General features: G+C 43.6%; 1 protein-coding gene across 1 annotated transcript in view; it reads right to left on the bottom strand.

Moving 5' to 3' along the window:
• The window catches only part of bmpr1ba (bone morphogenetic protein receptor, type IBa), a 156,331-nt gene that overhangs the window by 60,386 nt on the left and 74,037 nt on the right, over positions 1–21,908 (bottom strand). Inside the window, exon 2 of the mRNA XM_038986969.1 lies at positions 2,493–2,799. Coding sequence (XP_038842897.1) covers positions 2,493–2,571 — 79 coding nt within the window. The 5' untranslated portion in view covers positions 2,572–2,799. The remainder of the gene's footprint in view (positions 1–2,492; positions 2,800–21,908) is intronic.

Raw genomic sequence — 21,908 nt, 5'->3', positions numbered from 1 at the left:
GGCTTGAATCAATGCTGTTGTGTTTTTGGCTATTGTGGTAAGCTAATATAATGCTATATTGTGTTTTCGCTGTAAAACACTTAAAGAATCGGAAATATTGGCTGGATTCACAAGATGTTTGTCTTTAATTTGCTGTACACCATGTATTTTTCATAAATGTTTTATGATGAGTATTTAGGTATTTCAATTTGGTCTCTGTAATTGTTCTAGCTGCTTCGGTGCTATTTCCGATTGTAGCTGCAATGTAAAACTATGATTTATACCTCAAATATGCACATTTTTCGAACAAAACATAGATTTATTGTATAACTTGTTATAAGACTGTCATCTGATGAAGTTGTTTCTTGGTTAGTTTGGTTGGTTCTTGGTTAGTTAGGTTGGTTTTGTGCAAGCTACCTGTGCTGTGAAAAATGTCTGTGCTTTTTTGTATTTGGTGGTGAGCTAACATAAATATACGTGGTGTTTTCGCTGTAAAACATTTTAAAAATCGGACATGTTGGCTGGATTCACAAGATGTGTATCTTTCATTTGCTGTATTGGACTTGTTAATGTGTGAAAGTTAAATATTTCTAAAAAATATCTTTTGAATTTCGCGCCCTGCACTTGGACGGGCTGTTGTCATAAGTGTACCGACACCGGGCTGCAGCCATAACAGTTAACTAAAATACTAAATGAAAACAAAGTAGGTTTTGTAGTATGGATAATTGCTGGTTTGCAGTACTAAACAGTGTAGTCGCCTACTTAATGCAAGTTATGGATTGTCATACATTTCAGCACATGACCGAAGTATAACATACAGAAAGCAGTGCATTATGGACATATATACATTACGCTGAACGGGTATGACTACTTACTCTTACGTAACATTACAGAGACCAACCTAAGCCTGTTCACATCATAAGCTCTACATAGAACCAGACACAACACAAGGTACCTTACATCTATGAACGCAGTGTCTCTTCTATAAGAAGCACCATTTAGAGAACTTGGTCAGGTTTTTTCAGGTTAATTCTGTTAGATTGAACTCCCTGATAGGACAAGGTCTGGTTTTTGTAGAACATATAATTTTTAGAGGATGTGCCCTCACTGCAACCTGTGTGTTTTGTGTGTGGGTGTGTGTTTTGTGTGTGGGTGTGTGTTTTGTGTGTGTGGATGTGCGCAGATGCGTGCGTGCTTTGAGAGTCTGTGTGCATTCGTGTGTTTCATGAGTGTGTATGTGTGTGTTTTGTAAGACTGCATGTGTGTATATGCATGTGTGCGTGTGTGTGTGTGTGTGTGTGTGTGTGTGTGTGTGTGTGTGTGTGTGTGTGTGTGTGTGTGTGTGTGTGTGTGTGTTCTCAATCATTGTGTGCCCTGGCAGAAGGAGGGTTGAGTGGTTTTTAAGCTGGGAGTCCAACTGTGTGTCAAACAAGTGGGAGACAGCTGCGGATCCCTGCCTGGTTGACCCACTACTCTGGGATGGATTCATTAGTACAGACCGTAGCAAAACATTTCATTAGTTATTGGACAAATTCAGGTAGGTCCCTCCTTGTTTCTGCCCATTTGGTTCCTAAATGAATACACCCCCATCTATCTGCCTGCTAGGGACACACCACTAAACAAACCCTAACTCTAACTAACATGGACCAAGAGCAGGCTGCTCACTCACATTTCCCTTAAAGCTACTGTTACTGTAATCCACTACAATGATGTTACTGTAATCCACTACAATGACTACAATAAATACAAATAGAACGACAGACCCAAGCAAGAATATACATCTAATTGGTAAACGGCTTGCAGCCAACAACCCTTGCTTTTAAGATTAACCTTTGTCATAGCGACCAATAGAATTTCCTAATTTTTCTCTAAATTCATTTGTTACTGTAATCCACAAAAATGATCATTCCAAGCCACCAAAACAAATAGCCAACTTCCATAAAAAATAGAGGATATATTCTTGAATCTAGATGTTCTAACAATATAATATTGCCATGTGTTAATCATTATTTGTGTGAATATAAATTAAACAAGACTTAATTTGGTAAATCAAAATTATAACTTTGAACCAAAAAAGAATTCGGCTGCGTCATTGACGATTTTTAAAATCCAAGTCCATTGAAATCTAGAGAAAAGGCCAACTTTGATACTATCAAAACGAGAAGGGAACTGAATACCATGTTGTCGTAGTTAAAAGCATGCAAGGCAAATTAAGCTGTATATTCTCTATAGACTTTAAAGCATTCCACACCTCGACTACTGTACCGTACATGCGATCCTTAATATGTAACATATCACCCAACATATTTCAATCCAATATATAGTGTGACCAGTCTGAAAGTGTCAGGTCCCTTACCACGGATCGTTCCCCAGGCTGATTCCCCCTGGGGACTACCTCTAACCCTGGGACTGAGGAGAGCTGTGTAGGAGAGAGAGTGAGTGTGAAAGAGACAAACATACAGAGCGAGATAAAGTGTACGGAGCGGTGTGTTAGTCCACTCAGTAGTACTCACCGTAGGTCTGGTAGCGCAGAGACAAAAGTCCAAGCAAGATGAGATGGCTCCAGTGTGCTCCTTCCCACAGCACCAGCATGGTGTCTCGACTGCTAGCCGGGCTACAGATGAGGGGGGAACTCCCTCAGGCTCCGGCCTCCACACAATGTCTCAACTCCCTGGTTCTCGCTCTCCCCCCTGTGTGTGTGTGCTCAGACTGGGGAATGCGCGCCTGTGTCTCCTCTCTGTCCACGGTATGAGAAACTCCACTCTGCACAACACACACAGCAGCCTCAATTACTGTTCCTGCTCCACACTGACTGGCCAGCTGTGTGAGAGAGAGAGAGCGCACGAGAGAGAGAGTGTGCGATAGAGAGAGAGGAGTTACATTTCTCCCTCTCACAGTGCAGTATGTGTGTAGTAGTAGTGGGGCTGGCTAGGCCAGGGCCAGCCCCCTCTCCCCTCCCCGGACTCCTTGTGGATAAGACAACAAAGCGGCAGCTGATCGCTCCTGGCCTGGCTGGAACCCCCACCACTAACCCTGCTCCTCTGCCTGCTCCTCTCACACCTCTCTGAGCTTCTGTTGCCCATGGAGAAGGTCAGGGGTTGGGGAGAGGAACAAGGGAGAGGAGGGGGAAGCTAGAGGGGTAAGCTAGTAAGGGCAAGAGAGGGGAGAGGACATTCTCGTCTTCTCAAAACAAGCAGAGGACCTGCCAGTGAGAATCTCTGGCACCCACAGTTAAGTAGTGAAGCAAATGAACAGGAGGAGATCGCAGTGGGAAAAACAAATGGGATCCTCTGTCTCTGTGGTTGACAACAGTTTGGCTCGACATTGATAAATAGACTAGGCATTATTTTCCCCCTCCAAATTATGCTGTGTTTCATCAATATAAGAATATAATTGATCAAAACATAATACTACTTCAGTCTACAAACTAAATTATTGAATTCAAGACAATTGACACACAAATATTGTACATAACAGTATGCATAAACTATTGATTCAATCAACGTCCTACATTAATACATTACCTTTTAGAGAGATTGACTACAAGGGAAGGCATCTGTATCTGTTACTACCAGTGCTACTACCAGTGTTACTACCAGTGTTACTACCAGTGTTACTACCAGTGTTACTACCAGTGTTACTACCAGTGTTACTACTACAGTGCTACAACTACAGTGTTACTACCAGTGTTACTGCAGTGTTACTACCAGTGTTACTACCAGTGTTACTACCAGTGTTACTACCAGTGCTACTACCAGTGTTACTACCAGTGTTACTACCAGTGTTACTACCAGTGCTACTACCAGTGTTACTACCAGTGTTACTACCAGTGCTACTACCAGTGCTACTACCAGTGCTACTACAGTGCTACTACCAGTGTTACTACCGGTGCTACTACCAGTGTTACTACAGTGCTACTACCAGTGTTACTACAGTGCTACTACCAGTGCTACTACCAGTGTTACTACCAGTGTTACTACCAGTGCTACTACCAGTGATATTACCAGTGTTACTACCAGTGCTACTACCAGTGTTACTACCAGTGCTACTACCAGTGTTACTACCGATGTTACTATCAGTGCTACTACCAGCTACTACCAGTGTTACTACAGTGCTACTACCAGTGTTACTACAGTGCTACTACCAGTGTTTCTACCAGTGTTACTACCAGTGCTACTACCAGTGTTACTACCAGTGTTACTACCAGTGTTACTACCAGTGTTACTACCAGTGTTACTACCGATGTTACTACCAGTGTTACTATCAGTGCTACTACCAGTGCTACTACCAGTGTTACTACAGTGTTACTACAGTGTTACTACAGTGTTACTACCGATGTTACTACCGATGTTACTATCAGTGCTACTACCAGTGCTACTACCAGTGTTACTACAGTGTTACTACAGTGTTACTACAGTGTTACTACAGTGTTACTACCAGTGTTACTACCAGTGTTACTACCAGTGTTACTACCAGTGTTACTACCAGTGTTACTACAGTGTTACTACCAGTGTTACTACCAGTGCTACTACCAGTGTTACTACCAGTGCTACTACCAGTGTTACTACCAGTGCTACTACCAGTGTTACTACAGTGCTACTACCAGTGCAACTACAACAGTGCTACTACCAGTGCAACTACAACAGTGCTACTACCAGTGCAACTACCAGTGCTACTACCGGTGTTACTACAGTGTTACTACCAGTGTTACTACCAGTGTTACTACCAGTGTTACTACCAGTGTTACTACCAGTGTTACTACCAGTGTTACTACAGTGCTACTACCAGTGTTACTACAGTGTTACTACAGTGTTACTACCAGTGTTACTACCAGTGTTACTACCAGTGCTACTACCAGTGTTACTACCAGTGTTACTACCAGTGTTACTACCAGTGTTACTACCAGTGTTACTACAGTGTTACTACCAGTGTTACTACCAGTGTTACTACCAGTGTTACTACCAGTGCTACTACCAGTGATATTACCAGTGCTACTACAGTGTTACTGCCAGTGTTACTACCAGTGTTACTACCAGTGTTACTACCAGTGTTACTACCAGTGTTACTACAACAGTGCTACTACCAGTGTTACTACCAGTGTTACTACCAGTGTTTCTACCAGTGTTACTACCAGTGTTACTACCAGTGCTACTACCAGTGTTACTACCAGTGTTACTACCAGTGCTACTACCAGTGATATTACCAGTGTTACTACCAGTGCAACTACAACAGTGTTACTACCATTGTTACTACCAGTGTTACTACAGTGTTACTACCAGTGTTACTACCAGTGTTACTACAGTAGTTCTACCAGTGTTACTACCAGTGTTACTACCAGTGTTACTACCAGTGTTACTACCAGTGTTACTACCAGTGTTACTACCAGTGTTACTACCAGTGTTACTACCAGTGTTACTACAGTGTTACTACCAGTGTTACTACCAGTGTTACTACCAGTGTTACTACCAGTGTTACTACCAGTGTTACTACCAGTGTTACTACCAGTGTTACTACCAGTGCTACTACCAGTGCTACTACCAGTGTTACTACCAGTGTTACTACAACAGTGCTACTACCAGTGTTACTACCAGTGTTACTACCAGTGCTACTACCAGTGTTACTACCGATGTTACTATCAGTGCTACTACCAGTGTTACTACCAGTGCTACTACCAGTGCTACTACCAGTGATATTACCAGTGCTACTACAGTGTTACTGCCAGTGCTACTGCCAGTGCTACTACCATTGTTACTACCAGTGTTACTACAACAGTGCTACTACCAGTGTTACTACCAGTGTTACTACCAGTGATATTACCAGTGTTACTACAACAGTGCTACTACCAGTGTTACTACCAGTGTTACTACCAGTGTTACTACCAGTGTTACTACCAGTGTTACTACCAGTGCTACTACCAGTGTTACTACCAGTGTTACTACAACAGTGCTACTACCAGTGTTACTACCAGTGTTACTACCAGTGATATTACCAGTGTTACTACAACAGTGCTACTACCAGTGTTACTACCAGTGTTACTACCAGTGTTACTACAGTGTTACTACCAGTGTTACTACCAGTGTTACTACAGTGCTACTACAACAGTGTTACTACAACAGTGATACTACCAGTGCGACTACAACAGTGTTACTACAAGTGTTACTACCAGTGTGTTGACAGGAGGACCCTAACCTTAAATCATTAGTGGGAAAAATGTCCAAACTGATCCTAGATCAGCTCCAGCAGCACAGGATTGCTCCCTGGTTGAAACAGCAGGTTACACATGAAGAAACATTCAGAGTAGCTAGAACTGAGATGACATCATCTCTGCCAAAAGCATTTCCATTTAATAAAGAGATGGAGTGAGACAGTAACAGGCCATTTCCTTTTCCCTGTAAGGCCTTTACCACACAGTTACAAACGACCTCGCCCCCTCTGACACGCGCACGCACGCCCTGACTGTGTGTGTGTGTGTGTGTGTGTGTGTGTGTGTGTGTGTGTGCCAGCATACTAGCGCACCTGTGTTGTGTGTGTGCAGATGTGCAAATGTATGCACATGCATGCCTGTGGATCTGAGGGAGTATTATGTGAAGGCTGTGATGGCGTCAACTATTACTTTAGACCTTACCGTCTCCGACGAGAGCCAAGTGAGGGAAGGAAGCCAAGAGAGGCACAAAGCACATCCACAGGCACCCAAACTGCCCCTCAGTACAAAACAAAACAACAAAAGCAATTCACAAAAGAGGAGGACAACACAGACACCCAGATGTCTAGTGAACTCTCGTTTCTCCTCTATCCCTGTCTAGATTTGTTTTTCCATTCATTACACGACCAGACTTCTGTTCTTTTCACTCGTTGGTCATTAGCAGCTAACAATGGGCACCCTCTTTCTAAATTACTCTACAAATAAACAGTCCCGCCATCCCCTCTTCTCCGTACCCCTCTACCCTACTTTGGGTCCCCTAAACTCACTCCCCAACACACCCTGTTCTCTACACTCAACCGAAGTGTAACTTCCAGCATGTCCAGCCCCCGAAAAGATTCTACAAACTGAGATTTCCTCCTTTTCACCAGTTAGCGGAACAACATGTTTGAGTGTTAGTACGCGTGTAAATTTCAAGCTGTGTGTGTGTCGCTGTGTGTGTACGTTTGTGTGTTAGTGCTCGTGTAAACTTCAAGCTGGGTGTGTGGCTGTGTGTGCATGTTTGTGTGTTTGTGCGTGTGTAAACTTCAAGCTGTGTGTATGTGTGTGTGTTAGTGCTCGTGTAAACTTCAAGCTGTGTGTGTGGATGTGTGTGTATGTTTGTGTGTTAGTGCGCGTGTAAACTTCAAGCTGTGTGTGTGGCTGTGTGTGTATGTTTGTGTGTTAGTGCGCGTGTAAACTTCAAGCTGTGTGTGTGTGGCTGTGTGTGTATGTTTGTGTGTTAGTGCGCGTGTAAACTTCAAGCTGTGTGTGTGGCTGTGTGTGTATGTTTGTGTGTTAGTGCGCGTGTAAACTTCAAGCTGTGTGTGTGTGGCTGTGTGTGTATGTTTGTGTGTTAGTGCGCGTGTAAACTTCAAGCTGTGTGTGTGGCTGTGTGTGTATGTTTGTGTGTTAGTGCGCGTGTAAACTTCAAGCTGTGTGTGTGCGACTGTGACTATGTGTGTGACTGTGTGTGTGGGTGCCTGCGGCTGTGTGTGTGACTGTGTGGGTGCCTGTGGCTGTGTGTGTGACTGTGTGGGTGCCTGTGGCTGTGTGTGTGACTGTGTGGGTGCCTGTGGCTGTGTGTGTGACTGTGTGGGTGCCTGTGGCTGTGTGTGTGACTGTGTGTGTGCCTACGGCTGTGTGGGTGCCTGCGGCTGTGTGTGGGTGCCTGTGTGTGCGCATGCGGGTGTGTATGTGACTGTGTGGGTGCCTGCGGCTCTGTGTGTGTGTGACTGTGTGTGGGTGCCTGCGGCTGTGTGTGGGTGCCTGTGTGTGCGCATGCGTGTGTGACTACAGCTGTGTGTGTGCCTGCGACTGTGTGGGTGCCAGAAGAGGTGCGCAACTGATTTGTGGTCTCACTTTGGCAGTGTGGCTGCCAGGGGTGATCTGTGGTCTCACTTTGGCAGTGTGGCTGCCAGGGGTGATCTGTGGTCTCACTTTGGCAGTGTGGCTGTTAGCGGTGATTTGCTCGAGGCGCAGGATTACATGCGAGGAGGAGGACCTCTTTTCCAAAACGCTGGGACACTATGTACACTCCCCGCCCTCACACACTGTCCCTCTGAAGTGCAGGGGCATCCATCAAGGGCCCAGCATGAGGGCAGACGGGCTGAAAGGGCCCAGCAGAGGGGTTGTGGGAGGAGAGGAGGAGGCGATGAGGAGTGGAAGGGCTGGAGGAGGGGGAGGGGGGGACTTTTGTCTCTGCTAGCTTAATAAACTCCAACTCTACTCTCTAGACTCATCTGCTTTCCAATGGCTCCTGGACTGGCTGACTGGCTGGCTGGCGGCACTGATGGATTTTCCCCTCTTGAGAAAGCTGGCACTTTCTCCCATTAATATGCTAATGCTATTTAACCCACATTAAAAGGGTCCCGTGTTGAGTTCTGTGCTCCACCGCGGGCTGCTGGTGGGATTTAAAAGACTGTCATTGTGTGGCGTTACATAACTTTCTGTGCTGTTCTGTTTGAAATTCAAAGTTGTTCAAATTGGTTATGGATCAGCCAAAGCATTTAATACTGACGTTGGGCTAAATCTTTCCCCTTATCACAACACAGATCTGATCTTTCCCCTTATCACAACAGTGATCTGATCTTTCCCCTTATCACAACAGTGATCTGATCTTTCCCCTTATCACAACAGTGATCTGATCTTTCCCCTTATCACAACAGTGATCTGATCTTTCCCCTTATCACAACAGTGATCTGATCTTTCCCCTTATCACAACAGTGATCTGATCTTTCCCCTTATCACAACAGTGATCTGATCTTTCCCCTTATCACAACACTGATCTGATCTTTCCCCTTATCACAACAATGATCTGATCTTTCACCTTATCACAACAGTGATCTGATCCTTCCCCTTACCACAACACAGATCCGAGGGTGAAATTACGATATGAGACAGACTGTTAAGCATGACTGTAAGTTGCTTTGGATGAAAGCGTCTGCTAAATGGCATATATTATATTAAACCACAGTCCCCACAACACAGATCTGATCTTTCCCCTTATCACAACAGAGACCTGATCTCTCCCCTTATCACAACACAGATCTGATCTTTCCCCTTATCACATCCACAGACCTGATCTTTCAAAGATCAGGTAAGATCAGGAGCGAAAGAGACCACAAGAAGCAAACGGGGAGCAGAAGGTATCCGAAAGAGAACACAAAACTATACACAAGCTCCGTCTTTGCCCCTCCTTTTCTGATCTGTCCTCTCCATCTTAATTGCATTCCATCAGTTCAGAGCTGGCCGCGGCGGACATTGCAGGTTTGATATGAAGAAATACTTTCTTGGGAGTTAATCCCTATGGGGCCCTGGTCAAAAGGGCACTTGGTCAAAAGTAGTGAACTATATAGGGAATAGGGTGATATTTCTGGGTGCGACCTGAAGCAGACGCCCCCAGAGGAGTAATAGGAGGAGGACTGCCTAATAACTCAAACATCTCCCTTTCTTTGAAAAAGGCAAAACAAACAAACGGCTGGATAGGGTTAGGGAGGGCATTCCACAGAGGAACCCATGCTGCAGACCACACACAGAAATCAGGGATGCAAACTGGTGAGGACCCAAAAAGGTGCATTTTTTTTTCACGGAGACAAACAAAAAAATCTATGTGAAGTGCAAGAAGAAATGTGTCTATTTTCAGAGATAAACATAGGGCACAACAAAAAAAGTGTTGTTTTTCCAGGTTTAGTCAAATCTGTTTTTTCAATCTCAAAATCACACGTAAAAAAAAGAAAAAGTTACATTTGCTAATTTATTAAATATAGAAAAACTGAAATATCACATTTACATAAGTATTCAGACTCTTTACTCAGTACTTTGTTGAAGCACCTTTGGAAGTGATTACAGCATCGAGTCTTCTTGGGTATGACACTACAAGCTTGGCACACTTGTATTTGGGGAGTTTCTTGTATTCTTCTCTGCAGATTCTCTCAAACTCTGTCAGGTTGGATGGGGAGCGTCTCTGCAAAGCTATTTTCAGGTCTCTCCAGAGATATTAGATTGAGTTCAAGTCAAGGCTCTGGCTGGGCCACTCAGCAACATTGAGATTTGTCCCAAAGCCACTCCTGTGTTGTCTTGGCTGTGTGCTTTAGGTCGTTGTTCTGATGGAAGGTGAATCTTCGCCCCAGTCTGAGGTCCTGAGTGCTCAAGAGCAGGTTTTCATCAAGGATTTCTCTTTACTTTGCTCCGTTCATCTTTCCCTCGATCCTGACTAGTCTCCCAGTCCCTGCCACTGAATAACATCAACACATGCTGCCACCACCACCATGCTTCACCGTATGGATGGTGCAAGGTTTCCTCCAGAAGTGTTCAATCCTGATTTCATCAGCTCAGAAAATGTTGTTTCTCGTGGTCTGAATCATTTAGTTGCCTTTTGGCAAACTCCAAGCGGGCTGTCATGTGCCTTTTACTGAGGAGTGGCTTCCGTCTGGCCACGCTACCATAAAGGACTGATTGGTGGAGTGCTGCAGAGACGGTTGTCCCATCTCCACAAAGGAACTCCGCCAGAGTAACCATTGGGTTGTTGGTCACCTCTCTGACCAAGGCCTTTCTCCCCGATTGCTCAGTTTTGTTGGATGGCTAGGAAGAGGCTTGATGGTTCCAAACTTCTTCCATTTAAGAATGAATGATGGAGGCCACTGTGTTCTTGGTGACCTTCAATGCCGCAGAAATGTTTTTGCTCTGACATGCACTGTCAACTGTGGGACCTTATATAGACAGGTGTGGGCCTTTCCAAATCATGTCCAATCAATTGAATTTACCACAGGTGGCCTCAATTTTGTCTGAATACTTAACCCTTGTGTAGTCTTAACATTCTGTTTAGTCCCCTTCCTTGTCCTAAGGGTCAAAAAATTACCCGCCTTCACTAAACCCCTAAAATAAAGCAACTTAATTGAATTTTAAACCCCAAATCTATTTTGATGAAGAAACAACCGGTCAGGTTTATTTTTATTGCTGAAGGTACTGCATAGTTGTAAACATTTTTAGCAAGAGATAGCACTTGCATAGTCTAACAAAGTAGCAGAGATGTGCAGAAGTAGTTTTGAATGCATTTTATTGAAGGGAAACAATAACAGTCTTGAACTTTTTTGGCAACATAGTGATATATTCTTATATACTGTACAATACTGTACAACTTCTCCCATTTGTTGAACCATTTGCCCCACGAACAAGGTGTATAAATAACAATAAATAAGAATAAAGATACAAAACAAAAACGTGAAGAATATAAATCAATCAACTCTAATTAGCACATGTAGAGGACAGTATGCAAGTGTGCATGCAAGTGTTTGTGCATGGACTTTGCAGATGTATTTCTCACATGTGCAGCACATCGTATTTGTTTTACAGTCCTTCATTGGGGGGCAGAATTGGGATCTCCTCCTCTTGCCTGCCCCAGCTGCAGCCTCAGGTGGATCAGGACAAGATTCAGCCCCCGAACATTCAGCCCCCGAACAGCTTTCACAAGCGCTGCGGAGGCTGCTGTGCGGGGGAGGCGCTCCATTATTTGAATGTTTGGGGTTTCAAGTGCCTTTCCCAGCTGCTCCAGGAACACCCTCCTCTTGTTCCACTTATCAGGCATCCACGTAGGGTTGATCTTGTTCCATATCACAAAGGCATTGTATGAGGACACATCAATGACCAGGGGCCAGCGGGCAGTCATCCTCCTGTAGCTATAAGTTCCAATCACCTTGTCCAGGTTGTCCACGCCTCCTCTGTTGTTGTTGTTGTAGTCCAGGATGATGGCTGGCTTCCTGTCCTCACGATCACTGATCTCAGCCGTTTTGTGCAGTGTGCTCAGGAGGACCACATTCTTGTTCCTCTTTGGGAGGTAAGAAACTAGAGTGGTGGTGGGGGTGAAGGCAAACTTTGATGAGAAGGCCTCCCCTCCCCCTTGTTGTGAGGAGTCAAGGGGGGAGCTCAGGCTTGTTCTTTCTAACTGTGCCAACCATGGTGATCTTTCTCTTCAGGAGCTGCTGGCTGAGTTCATAAGAGGTGAAGAAATTGTCACACGTGACATTGTGCCTCCTCAGTCTATCGGTCACATCAAGCACAGCCCACATCCCCTGGTTCTTCTTCGGGCCTCCACTGGTCGGCTTCCCTGTGTAGACTTGCATCTTCCAAGCGTAGCTGGATTGTGCCACCCATATCTTGATGCCATACTTTGCTGGCTTGCTGAGGAATATACTGCCAGAAAGTACAGTGACCTTTTGACAAAAGAGATTGCTATCAGTAATTTGTATCAGTGTCACAGAAAACAATCACATAAATCAATGATTTTACAGCAATACACAATAAAATTAACAGTGAAAATCACTTACATTACAGATGTGAAAATAAAAAATGTACCTCTGAGTGGAACCAGTTGCTCATCCACAGTTACTTCAGGCCCAGGGTTGTAGAGGTATGGCAGACGCTCCACCCACTTCTCCCAGACCTCTCTTTTGGCTGTCAGTTTGTCTCTCACACGTCTTGCAGGTCTTGACTCACGGTTATCAAACCGTAGCATTCTTGAGAATGTGTGAAAGACTTTCAGTGGCATCGTGGCATGGAAAATCACCCTTCCACTCTCTGCATCCCAGAGACTACATGTAGCCTCGCCTCGGGACCTCTACACACCCGCTAAGATTAGCAGACCTATGTAGGCACGCAGGTCAATCTCATCCATCCTTTTCTAGTTGTCTCCATATTTATGGAAACCCTCCAAATTTGTCATCTCCAGGATGATTTTTTCTATGGCTGGTGTGATGAACATGTAGAATGCTGAGGTGATGTCCTGGGCATGGGCAACTGCATGTTTTGTAGGCCCTGGGGTCATTCTTCTGACATTGTGTGCAGCCATCCTGCCCTGGTTGTCATATGGTGACAAGGACCATGTTATTTTGCTGTTCTATGACAAAAATGTCTCTCTTTCAGCTTGGGGGATTTCTTCTTCATCTGAAGATGATGCATCGTGCTCTGGGTTGTATTCTTCCCCATCCTCTTCTTCAGATACCCCCTCCTCTTCTAAATCATTGTTCTCTTGTTCCTCCTGGACATCTGAAAAAATCAGATCTACGACCTGTTGAGCACTGAAACGTGCACTCAAGGCTCAGCAAAGAGAGAACTGGGGGGACTGTCATCTGCAGGACCTTTGTAGCCTCTGACTTCATTCCCCATTAGTAAACAATGCTTTCAACAAATGTTTATTTTGTCTGAAATGTTGTTTATTTTTGTTTGAAATTGTTTAAATTTTCTCTGTGAACCTGAGTCACGTGTGGGGTCGTGGAGGGGTCGTGGAGGGGTCGTAGAGGGAAGATGCTGCACATGCACAAGAACGTTTTAGTTTTGTCTGAGTTCAATCAGTAGCACACAATCTCAATTTCTCAGTGTGTGTGTGTGTCTTTGTGGTTTTTGTGGTGTGTAAATGATTTTATAACTGCGGGGTCAAAATTTTGGGGTCACTCAAGTTTCAAGTTGAAAAAATGTAATTTAGGGGTTTCTCTCTTCTGTTAAACATAGTGGCAGATCATTTTTTAACCTTAAGACAACATAAGGGTTAAGAAAATAATGCATTTGTTTATATTTTGTAGAAAATTGCAAAAAAATCTAAAAACCTGTTTTTGCGTTGTCATTATGGGGTATTGTGTGTAGATTGATGAGGGAAACAAACTATTTAATCTATTTCAGAATAAGGCTGTATTATGACAAAATGTGGAAAAATTGAAGGGGCCTGAATACTTTCTGAATGCACTGTAAGCAGCGCGTGAGTTTCAAATTTGCTGAAGATCATTTTCACCATAAAAATGCACCTTTATAATAAAAGCCTTACATGCATAATTGCATTTGCGGTCACTTTTGATAACGGTGTTTTCCTCTAAAGGAACATGTGCGCTTATAGGCTACTACCATGTGTGCATTGCTGTGCTTATAATGTGAAGAAATAGCCTAATAGTTTATCAACATTTTAAGCTAAATGTAGTAGATAGTAGATTGACATAGGCTACTGCTTTTGTTGTTCGTTAGGCCTACTCATCTTGTTGGCTGATGAAAAGTAAATATGGACAGTTCTTCCAATATGCACCTCGGAATTGGATAAGGACGCTCGCAGCTGCGTCCCCGATGTGTCTGTCTTCACTTGTAGCCTGTGAGAAAGACCCAATCACGTGATGAGAGCCATGTGAGTGAAAGTCGCGTTTTGGTTTGCGCAGCACACTGAGGGAGATGGACAAAGCGCAGCACTCCGGGCCACAAAAGGCATGGATTTTTAGGGTGCATTACGGCCACAAACAGGGATGGATTTTTTAGGGTGCCATGCGGCCACAAACAGGGATGCCGCGTGAAATTCGAGGCATTATCAAGTGCTTGTTAAATTGTGAATGAGAGACTACTGGAGTGTGTACAGCCGGCGCAAAAAACAAAGCAGAGATCATGCCTTTCAAGCAACTTTTTTCAAATCATCATTACATTACAGTCTCATCATGCAGCCGAACAATGTATCAAAAATCTAAACATATAGCCCAATGTTTGTAGAACAACTAAAGTTACATAAATAACTATAAATTAAGAATAAGAGTACTTATTTCTTTGTTAACCACTCAATACAGAATAGCCGCATGTGTTCACTCCCTTAGATCAATTGGAGAAAATATTTATATTTTATTCAGCTTTGTTCAATTGCATTCTTCATACTATAAAATAATGCCATGGAATTCTAAGCAAATCTTGTCTGCTAAATGAACTAGTGTAGCTCACAGCCATATAGCATAGCCACATCAGGACAACTCAGAGTATGCTATTCTGTTCTTCTGAAATAGACTACATTTTCTTCATATCATGCTTCTTTAGACCTGTCTAAAATAAATAATGGATTTATTGTGAAGGTGTAGGCTATTTTACATGGATTTATTAGACTTTTTAAAATGGCTTGTAGGCTATTTTACATGGATTTATTAGACTTTTTAAAATGGCTTGTAGGCTATGTGTGGAAGCCAGGAGATTAATTAACGGTCAATTACCGTGAGACAGACAGTTATTTGCTTGACAATCACCGGCCGACTAAATTTTGTGACCGCTACAGCCCTAGTCCATCCTAACTCGTTGTCGGAGAGGAAGGTAACCGCTCAGTGATTTCGCCATAGGATTTCACCAAATACTTAGAGTTTAATGGCTGTGATAGGAGAAAACTGAGGATGGATCAACAACATTGTAGTTACAACACAATACTAAGAGTACTACACAGAGTGAAAAGGAAGCCTGTACAGAATAAAAAATATTCCTAAACATGCATCATGTTTGCAATAAGGCACTAAAGTAAAACTGAAATTAACTTTATGTGCCGAATACAAAACATTATTTTCAAGCTTGGTGGTGGCTGCATCATGTTATGGGTATGCTTGTCATCGGCAAGGACTAGGGAGTTTTTTTAGGTTAAAAAGTAACGGAATTGAGCTACGCACAGGCAAAATCCTAGAGGAAAAACTTGGTTCGGTCTGCTTTCCACCAAACACTGGGAGACAAATTCACCTTTCAGCAGGACAATAACCTAAAACACAAGGCTAAATATACACTGGAGCTGCTTACCAAGATGACATTGAATGTTCCTGTGGTATAGTTACAGATTTGAGATTGCTTGAAAATCTATGGCAAGACTCTTTGATCAGCAACCAGTTTGAAGAATTTTTCCAAGAATAATGTGCAAATATTGTCCAATCCAGGTGTCCAAAACTCTTAGAGACTTACCCAGAAAGCCAAAGGTGATTCTAACATGTATTGACTCAGGGTGTGAATACTTCTGTAAATTAGATATTTATATAATTCATTTTTAATAAATTTGCTAAAAACATGTTTTCACATCATAATGGGATATTGTTTGTAGATGGGTGAGAATTAGTTTTATATTGAATCCATTTTGATTTCATGCTGTAACACAGTGTGGAATAAGTCAAGCAGTATGAAAAATGTCTGAAGGCGCTGACATTTTGTTAGAAATATGAAATACAGTGTAGTGTATGTGTATTTGAGAGAGATGGAGAGAAAAGAGTGAGTGAATGATAGAGAGGGGGAGATATGTGTTCGAGAGGGGAGAAAATAGTGAGTTTGATTGTGTGGAAAGAGGAAGTGTGAGGGAGAACGACTAAACGAGAGAAAGGAGGAGAGAGGGAGATTGTGATGTAGAGGAGGAGGAGAGAGGGAGATTGTGGCGTGATGGAGAGGAGGAGAGAGGTAAAGGAGGGTGCCAGTAAGCAGTAGGGGACTAATTAAGGGTTGTGTTGACGGCCAAGCAGAGCAAAGCATTGACCTACAAACCCTCACTAACCCCCACACCTGCCTGAACACATTAGGCTGGAAAGGCCTAGACCCAGACCTGAACTCAGATCTAAACTCGGACCCAGACCCGGTTAGAAGATCAGGAGGAAGGGGTGGTTAAATTAGAAAACAGTTATAAGGAGACGACATATACAGTGGCGTCTGAAATTATTGACACTCCAAAAATTGGGGAAACTACATTATTATATAATCATACAATTGCTCAGTGAAAGCTATTTTGTTTAACAAGTAATGTTTTTCTGGACACCCCTAAAGATTCTTCTAAATAAAAGCAGTAAAAAGTTTAGTATTTGGTCTCATATTCATAGCACCAATGTCTACATCAAGCTTGTGACTCTACACATTTGTTGGATGCATTTGCTGTTTGTTTTGGTTGTGTTTCAGATAATTTTGTGCACAAAAGAAATTAAATGGTAAATAATATATGGTGTCACTTTGGAGTCACTTTTGTTGTAAATATGTTTCTAAACACTTCTATATTAATGTGGATGCTACCATGATTACGGATAATCCATAATGAATCGTGAATAATGATGAGTGAGAAAGTTAGAGGGTCAAAGATCATAAGCCCAAGACATGATAACCTTCCCTGTTAATGTTGGGGGTATGATCTTTGACCCTCTGTAACTTGATGTAGTCATTGTGTGCTAGGAATATTGTTACAAATACTAAACTTTTGACTACTTCATTTAGAGAAAAAAAGTATTACTTATTCTCTGAGCAATTGTGTTAGTCTAAAATATATATATTTGATCAATATATACAATATATTACAATATAGCTCAGTATTTGTATTATTATTCACTCCAGCTAACAGCTCGTCCACTGTCACCACTTCCTCCTGCTGCACAAAGATGGTCGACGCACGTTTCATCCTTCTACCACACGTCCCAACATCACATTGGTTCTCCTCCTTCCGAGGCCTGCCCCAGGGAGTTTACCCCAGCCCCCAGACAGTCTAGGGCAAGCAGCCCCCTGTTTCTGTTCCTGAGTGAGGGCAGCCATCCACAGCGGCCCACATCACGGGCTTTGACAGTAACGAGGGGCGAGGGTGGGGGGTGAGAGAGCAGAGTGGGGGTGTCGGACGGGCAGTGGAGGGGCGTCAGGGTTCACCACGGGTGAGTGACGCAGCGGGGCACAGCGTCAGGAGTTGATACATTCACGCTGCATAAAGAAAGAGATTACAGAGACTGCAGCGCTAACAAGAACCATCACAACAGAGTGGCGCCACCTGTCTCCCCATTCCAATTAGGAGCCCCCGAAACAAGGTGCCAATTACACAGAAAGGGGGAATAATGAAATTAGAACAAAAGAGGGGCAGGGAGGGAGAGGGGACAAGGGAGGGGAGGAGGAAGCAGAGGGGGGAGAATGTGTGCAAGAGAGAGAGAGATATGAAGAGAGGGGAAATAGAGAGTAGGGAGAAAGAGGCTGAAAGAGGCTGAAAGTGAAGAAGAAACAAGCTCACAGGCCATAGAGCCAACATAAGGTCACCGGTCACCATTTGGGCATAGAGCCAACATAAGGTCACCGGTCACCATTTGGGCATAGAGCCAACATTAGCTAACCAATCAAATGGTGGACAGCTCCTTCTGAGGCCACAACTCTAGTGGATGGAGGAGGGGATGAAAGATATGGGGCATATGAAGGGAAGTGGAGGGTTCATGGGAGACGCCATTACATAAAAAGCAGATGTATCAGATGAGCTGCCAGGCTGGGTGGCAGGATGGACCAACACCATTTACTGTGTCGGGGTCAGAGGTCACCTGCCTACTGATGAGAAGTAAGACACTTAGAAAGGGAGGGAGTACGACTCAACCCAAAAGATTGGCATTTGCTATGTGCAATTCAAAATGATATTAGCTTACAAGCCGCTCTCGATCCTGTTCATTATTTGATTATTAAAACACCACTGTTGTGTTTCTTGCACTAAAACGTACTCTTGGATGTCAATTAAGGCAGCCCCCATCACCTCTCTGATTCAGAGGGGTTGGGTTAAATGTGGAAGACACATTTCAGTTGAATGCATTCAGTTATACAACTGACTAGGTATCCCCCCTTTCCTTTCCCTTTTCTTACTAACGCTGATTTTGCTGGTAGCTTCATTATTGAAGAAGGTTTGACTGGCACTAACAGACATGTAGTTGACTTATAGTGCATCCGGAAAGTATTCAGACCCATTGACTTTGTCCACATTTTGTTACAGCCTTACTCTAAAATTGATAGACATTTTTTTCTTCCCCCTTACCAAATCTACACACAATACCCAATAATGACAAAGCAATGACTGAGACATGTAGTTGACTTACCTACCTTAGCTGAATGCACCGACTAAGTCTCTCTGGATACTAGCATCTGCTAAATGACCAACATGCAAATGTGATATAATCTAGAGGATTTTATTTTGTTTTCAAGGGTTTATTTGTGAGTTAGTGTATATTGAATGGCTTGTGTTTCTTATTTACCTCGGAGTTCAGCGCTACCACTGTGAATCCAAGTTTCCTGCTGCCTGCCTGAGACACACATACATACACAAGATATTTTGTCCAGCACCTGGAAACAAGCCGTCATTCATATGTTCCCTACGCACCCCTGACCCTTAACCCTGGGAGCTAAATAAGGAACAGGGGTTTTGGGACTGATCACGCACTGGGGATGACACAGTGGCGTTGAAAAGGGACATACACACAACCAGAATTGCTTAGTATGCTAACCATATGGGGAACTAATGACATAAAGACGTTGGTAGGAAATGGTAGGAAATAGTCATTGTAAACAACAGACAGTAGCGTAACCTGAACACAATGTCGTTGAAGCGATGAAACATAGTAACATACAGCCATCATAACTCTACAAGCTTGACTCCATTACCTCAAATACATACAAAGCCATGTTCATTTGTAAGTTTCATTGCTTCCAACAGTTTCTTATAAATGTACGCACTGTATAGAAAATGACTTCCAGTCTGTATGTAGCTACGAGAGAGAGAGAGAGAACAGAGAGAGAGAGAGAGAGAGAGAAGAGAGAGAGAGAAGAGAGAGGAGAGAGAAGAGAGAGGAGAGAGAAGAGAGAGGAGAGAGAAGAGAGAGAAGAGAGAAGAGAGCGGAGAGAGAGAAGAGAGCGGAGAGAGAGAAGAGAGCGGAGAGAGAGAAGAGAGCGGAGAGAGAAGAGAGAGGAGAGAGAAGAGAGAGAGAAGAGAGAGGAGAAAGAAGAGAGAGAAGAGAGAGAAGAGAGCGGAGAGAGAAGAGAGAGCGGAGAGGGTCCAACGTTATGGACACAATAAGAGGATGGAGGTGCTGCTGTCTGAGGGAGAGCAGGTGTGTGGGTCACGAGAGTCACTGGAAGGGGTCGTCAGCCGTGCCTCAACTACCAAATATAGAGCAGCCTCTGTTGGGGGTCCAAAAGTTCACCCAATCTCTCACATGACCACCGGAGACCCTCACACACACACCGCCCCCTCCCACCAGCTCTAATAACAAGCCATTAAGATCTGTATCATCTAGATACCTGAAAACACACGTTTTAATTTCCCCTCTCTCACTTCTGCGCTCTTTGGTCTCATTCAGCAGGCCCTAGCCAGGGTGAAACAGGAACAGAGGCCCCACATCTTCGGGTGAAACACAAGACTAGCCCTGTGACCCTATCACCGACCTCTGACCTCCAACCCCACCCAATCCTCCACGCACTGACAAACCTCTCTGATGTCACACACACACACACAGAGAGATTCTTTTCACTCTTTTCTCAAAGGTGATTCTGGTTGAATGGCTGTCGACAGAGTAGAAGGGAAGCTGTGTGTGGAGAGAGGTAGAATACAGAAACAGAACAAAGACTCCAGCTAGCTAGCGAACTAACTCGAGGCCAGATCCTATTTCTGTGGTATAAACATTACAGGTGGCATGCATGGTTTGATGACCTGAAGACCGCAACCAGCGTGTTCCTGGTATCACAGGTATCCACTGCCCAAGCCTCTGTTCTGACCTACTCACACTTGTCGCTTGAGGGTGGATTAGTTTTGCAAATCCCCAGCGAGAGGGATAAGTCCGACTTCTTCCTGGAGCTGATCAAAGATAACTTCCTCCCAAGCGCTCTGAAAAACTATTGGGCAACGGTAATACAACTGTTGGAACACTCCAGGACAAATCCCAACTACAGTCTTCCTACAGTATTCACTATAGATTCTACCTACAGTACACACTAGATACTACCTACAAGATTCTACCTACAGTACACACCAGATACTACCTACAGTACTCACTAGATACTAACTACAAGATTCTACCTACAGTATTCACTAGATTCTACCTACGCACAATATTGATGTCACTTGTTAAATCCACTTCAATAATTGTAGATGAGGGGAGGAGACATGTTAAAGAAGAGTGTTTAAGCCTTGAGACAATTGAGAAATGGATTATGTATGTGTGCCATCTAGAGGGTGAATGGGCAAGACAAAATATTGAAGTTCCTTTGAATGGGGTATGTGTGTCAAGAACTGCAACGCTGCTGGGTTTTTCACGCTTAACAGTTTCCTGTGTGTATCAAGAATGGTCCACCACCCAAAGGACATCCAGCCAACTTAAAACAACTGTGGGAAGCATTGGCGTCAACATGGGCCAGCATCCCTGTGGAACGCTTTCTACACCTTGTAGTTTATGGTTAAATAAAATATATATATAAATACATTATGCCCGGACAAATGAGGGGTGGGTGGAACTCAGTATTGGGAAGGTGTTCTGAATGTTAATTTGACCAGTTTGACAACAGCAGGAAAATAATCCTGCAGCAACAAGAAATGTGAAGTATTATGTGCATTATAATTAAGACATTTTAGTAGGTGTCAATACATTTCTTGTTAGTATGAAGAGCAGGTAAGACATGGGTTCCAATATGACTAGCGAAAAGCAAACAGTGCATTCCACAGTAAGAACCTTATCCCAACGGTCCAGCATGGTGGTGGTAGTGTGATGTTTTGGGGATGCTTTGCTGCCTCATGACCTGGACGACTTGCCTTAATAGAAGGAACAATGAATTCTGCTCTGTATCAGAGAATTCTACAGGAGAATGTCAGGCCATCCGTCTGTGAGCTGAAGCTGAAGTGCAGCAAGACAATGATCCAAAACACACAATCAAGTCTACATGAAAATGGTTAAAAAGTAACAGAATTTGACATTTCGGAATGGCTTAGTCCAAGTCCAGACATAATCTCAACTGAGATATTGTGGCAGGACTTGAAACAAGCAGTTCATGCTTGAAAACCCACAAATGTCGCTGAGTTAAAGCAGTTCTGCATGGGAGACTGGGCCAAAATTCCTCCACAGCAATGTGAGAGACTGATCAACAACTACAGGAAGTGTTTGGTTGCAGTCATCACAACTAAAGGTGGCAAAACCAATTATTGAGTGTAAGGGGGCAATACATTTTTCACACAGGGGAATTG

The sequence above is a fragment of the Salvelinus namaycush genome, chromosome 1, assembly GCF_016432855.1.
Source record: "Salvelinus namaycush isolate Seneca chromosome 1, SaNama_1.0, whole genome shotgun sequence".
In the NCBI taxonomy this organism is placed as follows: domain Eukaryota; kingdom Metazoa; phylum Chordata; class Actinopteri; order Salmoniformes; family Salmonidae; genus Salvelinus; species Salvelinus namaycush.
The sequence above is the reverse complement of the archived record's forward strand: the minus strand, read 5'-3'. Positions and strand labels throughout refer to the sequence as shown.